Genomic DNA, 5,330 nt, shown 5'->3' on the forward strand with positions numbered 1-5,330 from the left:
ACCGTTAGTGTTATCTCCTGCTGTCAGTTTAGTATTAACTGAACCTCTCCAGTTCAGTTTTACCATTAGCTAAGGTAAAAGACTTAAAAAAAAAAAAGCCAAGGAAACCTTAGATTGACTAGGTGGTCAGCTAATAGGAGAGGATCCCCCTCCAAGAGGGAGGCGTGTTCATGGAGAGCTTATATTATCCTGAAACAGGAAGTAGCGTCAGACAATTTTTGAGCAGAACCACTATTCAGGTGAAGTACGGCTCCATTGTCTCCTGAAATGCATTTCAATACTTTGTTTTGTAATACTTTAACTGTGGTGTGTATTAAAACTATCTTAAACTAAGGTGAAGTCTCCTGGTGTACCTACCGATCCAAAACAACCCGGACAAAGGTATTTGTACCTTTGCAACACTACACCTTACCCACTGTGAGTTTACCATTAGCTGAACCTCACATGCTGTCAGTTTTACCTTTAGCTAAACCTCCTTGCTGTCAACAATTTTCAGTCAGGTCATCTGGACAGTTTCTATTTTTTTGTTGTTGTGCTGAAACGTTTCATCACCTTCCATCCAGAAGGCTTCATCAGTCAAGGAAACACAAAACTGATTCTTCCCCCAACAGCTTACTCCAAAGTGGAACAAACCAGTTATGTTGGTGCTAAGATGGTCTCTTTGGCACGCCCCCTCCTCCGGTGCCGGCCCTCTTCCTTGTCGACAGTCATGTCAAACTGGTTCAAAACCATGAGCATGGACTTTGTTGGCTCCTTGCTGTCAGTTTACCAATAGCTGAACCTCCCCTGCTGTTAGTGTTACTAATAGCTTGAGCTCCCCCCACTGTCAGCCATGTTGTTTGCTGAACCATCACTAGCTGTTATCTCACAGCTACAACAAAGTTAGGGGCGGCTGTGGCTGAGTGGTTAGAGCAGTTGATCTCCAATGGGAGAGTTGGGGATTCGATTCAACCAGCAGTCACATGCTGAAGTGTCCCCTGGGCAAGACACTGAACCCCTCATTGCTTCTGATGTCCCATCATGAATGTGATCTAAAGCACTGATTAGTCTTTGTATAGATCTAGTAGAGCGCTGTATGAATGGATAAATGAGGGTACACATTGGAGTGTAAAGTGCTTTGAGTATCTTGATAAGATAGAAAGGTGTATATAAGTACAATCCATTCCATTAGTTAGATTTTATTGTTAGATGAAACTCCCATCCTGACTTACTGTTTAAAGACGGTGATATAATTTGCAAATTAAATCTCCAGTCTGCATGGAGTAAATGGAGAATGTTAACCTTTATAACTGTCCATTTAAATTATAGTTTAGCTAACTACCATTAAAGTTAGCATAAGGAGCTGTTTTCTCCTAAAGGTTTCAAAGTTGTTCTTACCTCCACGATGCTCCTCAGGTCTCTGACATAGGTTTGCTCTGTCTCCACGATCTCCAGTACCACCCTCTGCAAACGGGAAAGCTGCCTGGGCGTGGCTCCCACAGCTGCTGACACCTGATTGGCTATGTGTCCATTAGGGGTGTGGCTTATACTTGTCAACTTTGTAACTCCTCCCCCTCCATGCATGTTGACAATGGGAGTGAGGTCCAGGCTGATGTCGGAGCTGTTCCTCTTTGGCGTAGAGGCCGTTGAGGATGAGGAGGAGGCGTTGTAGGCTGACACGGCACCGTACGGGAGTGATGAAGAGGATGAGGAGGAGGAGTGGGAGGCGTCCTGCAGAGAGACGGAGGAGGTGGAGGACGACAGAGAGAAGGAGGTGGGACGCTCGCCCTCCGAGCAGACAGTGTTGACCGAAGTGCAGGACGATGAAGAAGCTGCTCGCTCACCAGATGACATCATCCTACCCACAATCCCAGTCAGGGACAAGGTCGAGGAGGGATGCTTGGCGGCTGCAAGAAAACAAATGACAATGTTTGTCTGTTAGCAAAATTATCTTACTGGATGGATACTAATGAAACTCTGAGAACGTAATCATTGGGAGCCAATCCAATTCAAGATGGCCACTGCTGCTAAGTGACCTTAGCAAACCAAAAATAGTTCTAACTCAGTGTTACAGATAATGAGGTAAAGTTTGGTGTGGTAGTAGCTGAGAGTCATCCCCAAAACGGACACTGAAACTTTAATATTGAAGGTGGTGAGCAACATGAAATCCAGAGGGGTTAAACTGAGCAAATGGCTGCAAGTTTAGAAAAATGCTAAAAATCAGAAATTTGATGAGGCTGTTTTTTTCTGTTTTAAAGGATAAAAGAAACCAGAATCAGCTCAAGTCTAAAAACATGGAATGTTGTTTGATTTAATAAACTGTTGCATTTGTAGGTGTCCCTCAAACATTTAAAGAAGACACGTTTTTATTTCTAACCTGAAAAAAAACAACCAAACCTAATGAAACCTTTGGTAAACATATGAAGGCTGTGAATTTAAAATATTTATTTTAGAAAAAGAATCAGATACAGAAAAAGAAAACGATGCGTCACCAACAGAAACACAGGTAGAGACCCCAACAGAGACACCAACAGAGTTACCAGGAGAGGATCCATTAGAGTCGCCGGCAGAGATTACAATATAGTCACTGGCAGGGACACCAACAGACACCAGCAGACTCCAATATAGTCACTGGCAGGGACACCAACAGACACCAGCAGACTCCAAAAGAGTCATTGGTAGGGACACTAAGACAACAGCAGGAACAGAGTCACTGGCAGAGACTCCAAAAAAGTTATCAGCTGAGACTCCAATAAAGTCACCAACTGAGATCCAGCAGACTCAACTGCAGAGGCTCCAACAAAGTCATCGGCAGGGACAGCAACAGACATACCAGCAGAGAGTCAAATAGAGTCATTGGCAGAGACTCCAAAAGAGTCATTGGCAGAGAGTCCAACAGAGTCATTGGCAGAGAGTCAAATAGAGTCATTGGCAGAGAGTCCAACAGAGTCATTGGCAGAAACTCCAAAAGAGTCATTGGCAGAGAGTCCAACGGAGTCATTGGCAGAAACTCCAAAAGAGTCATTGGCAGAGACTCCAACAGAGTCATCGGCAGAAACTCCAACAGTCATTGGCAGAGACTCCAATAGAGTCATCGGCAGAGAAATGAGTCATTGGAAGAGACTTCAGCAGAGACACCAAGACTCACCGGCAAAGACTCCAACAGCCTCACCGACAGACTCCAACAGATTCAACGGCAGAGACTCCAACAGAGACACTGGCAGGGACAGCGACAGACACACAAGCAAAGACTCCAACAGAGTCATTGGCAGAAACTCCAATAAAATCATTGTCAGAGAACTGAGTCATCGGCAGAGACTCCAACAGAGTCATCGGCAGAGACTCCAACAGATTCACCGGCAGAGACTCCAACAAAGTCATCGGCAGAGACTCCAACAGAGTCATCGGCAGAGACTCCAACAGATTCACCGGCAGAGACTCCAACAGACTCACCAGCAGAGACTCCAACAAAGTTATCGGCAGAGACTCCAACAGACTCACCGGCAGAGACTCCAACAAAGTTATCGGCAGAGACTCCAACAGACTCACCAGCAGAGACTCCAAAAGACTCACCGGCAGAGACTCCAAAAGACTCACCGGCAGAGACTCCAACAAAGTCATCGGCAGAGACTCCAACAGAGACTCCAACAGACTCACCGGCAGAGACTCCAACAAAGTCATCGGCAGAGACTCCAACAGACTCACCAGCAGAGACTCCAACAAAGTCATCGGCAGAGACTCCAACAGACTCACCGGCATAGACTCCACAAAGAGTCACCCGTGAACAGCAGATGGTTCTGATAGGACCACGGGTTCTGTTTGATGGTTCTACAGGGTTTTCTAGAGGACAAGTTAAATAGTGCCGTCATTTCCCAATTGAGACGCAGATTTTTTTTCTCTACAAACTGAGGAAAGAGCAAAACATTAAAACTTGTGTCAGAAACTGAATATTATTTGTTGGATATTAATAAAGGCACTTTAGTGTTTTTTACATCTTTAATTCCTGCTTTACTCTGATTTGTTTAGGCTGTAACCAGATTAAACTCAAAAAGTTTGAAGCTAAAGATGAAGCTCAGAAAGAAAGAATGTGAAAGTAACACATTACATCAATTCAAACCGTCTCACCACCAACAATCAGCATGTTCGTGTGGTGAAACCTTCTCAGTGACAGGCAGGAAGTCTAAAACTGTGAAGCCTGTCTCCGACGAGTGAAGTGAGTCAGAGCGTCAACCTGAGCTCCTGACTGGAGTGGTCCTCTGAGTGTGACTCCTACAGAAAAACAAGAAAACGGCTGTAGGTCCAGGTCTGATCAGACGACGACAAAGACCCTCATGACAAACTGAAACTGTAGATTTAAAGGAACAGACCTTTTCCTTCATCTGCTCTGGATCTGCTGCCAAACCAGCATTACCTCATCTGCTGCGAGTTACAAACAGCCCTGACACACTGCGAGAAGACCACCTCTCATCATCATCATCATCATCGTCAGGAAGACACAAAGCTTCCAAAACTCCCACAGGAACCAGGAAACTCAAACGCATCGCTGAGTTTCCACCGAAGCGAACAAATTCCAAGCTTTCTCTTGTTTTTATGTAACTTTTGACTTTTGTTTTTAAACATCTGCAAAATAAAACTAAAAATCAGTAATAAGATTATCTACATGTTTATTCAATAAAGTTTAATAGCTTCCTCCACAGATATTATCCGGTGGTTTAAGCTGCAGGGTTTACAATTATTTAGAGATTGCATATTTTTAATTGTTTTGAAAGTTTAGATTTTATTAATCAAACTATAGTTGAATCCCTTTGATGGCATTTGATCAGTTTAGGATTTCAGACTTCTTCAGGTTGGTCTTTCCAGAAAAACAGTTTTATCCAAATGCAGCTGGATAAAAACGCTGAAGTCTCTTTTCATGGATTTTTACCCTCTAGTTGAGAGGGAAACGTGCACAAGGCGTCCACAGAGCACTCCGTGCACATCCATGGCGTCCCGGGGCTTTGCAAGAAATGTATAAAACCTTTTGTTCTAAATGGAAACTTGCTGCTTTTGCTTTGATTGGTTATTGATTTTAACTGAAATGTTCACAATTCTTTGTTTTTCTGGTCTACTAGCAATATTTTCTAATTTTTATCAAACAAACCATCAATAATTAAAGGATGCATGCTGTTTATTTGTCGTATGCAGGTTAACACAAGGTCAACAATGAAATTGAAATGTTCAGGATGAGAACTGATTCGATTAGCTAAAAATAAAAATAAAAAACTAAAGCAGGGTGTAAAATAAAGTGCCAAAAGGTGAAAAGCAAATATAATATTTACACGGTCCAAAAGAAGTATAGTAAACAACAACAT

At 43.2% G+C, this 5,330-nt stretch overlaps 1 protein-coding gene across 1 annotated transcript in view; it reads right to left on the minus strand.

Annotated features, from left to right (window-relative positions):
* Positions 1-1,836, minus strand: part of plekhg2 (pleckstrin homology domain containing, family G (with RhoGef domain) member 2) — a gene marked incomplete at its 3' end in the record, with an annotated part of 31,992 nt that extends 30,156 nt beyond the window's left edge. The window contains exon 1 of the mRNA XM_037677902.1: positions 1,378-1,836. Coding sequence (XP_037533830.1) covers positions 1,378-1,836 — 459 coding nt within the window. The remainder of the gene's footprint in view (positions 1-1,377) is intronic.
* Between the last annotated feature and the right edge of the window lie 3,494 nt (positions 1,837-5,330).

This window comes from Nematolebias whitei, chromosome 6 (genome assembly GCF_014905685.2).
Source record: "Nematolebias whitei isolate Nwh7 chromosome 6, NemWhi1, whole genome shotgun sequence".
NCBI classification, from domain to species: Eukaryota; Metazoa; Chordata; class Actinopteri; order Cyprinodontiformes; family Rivulidae; genus Nematolebias; species Nematolebias whitei.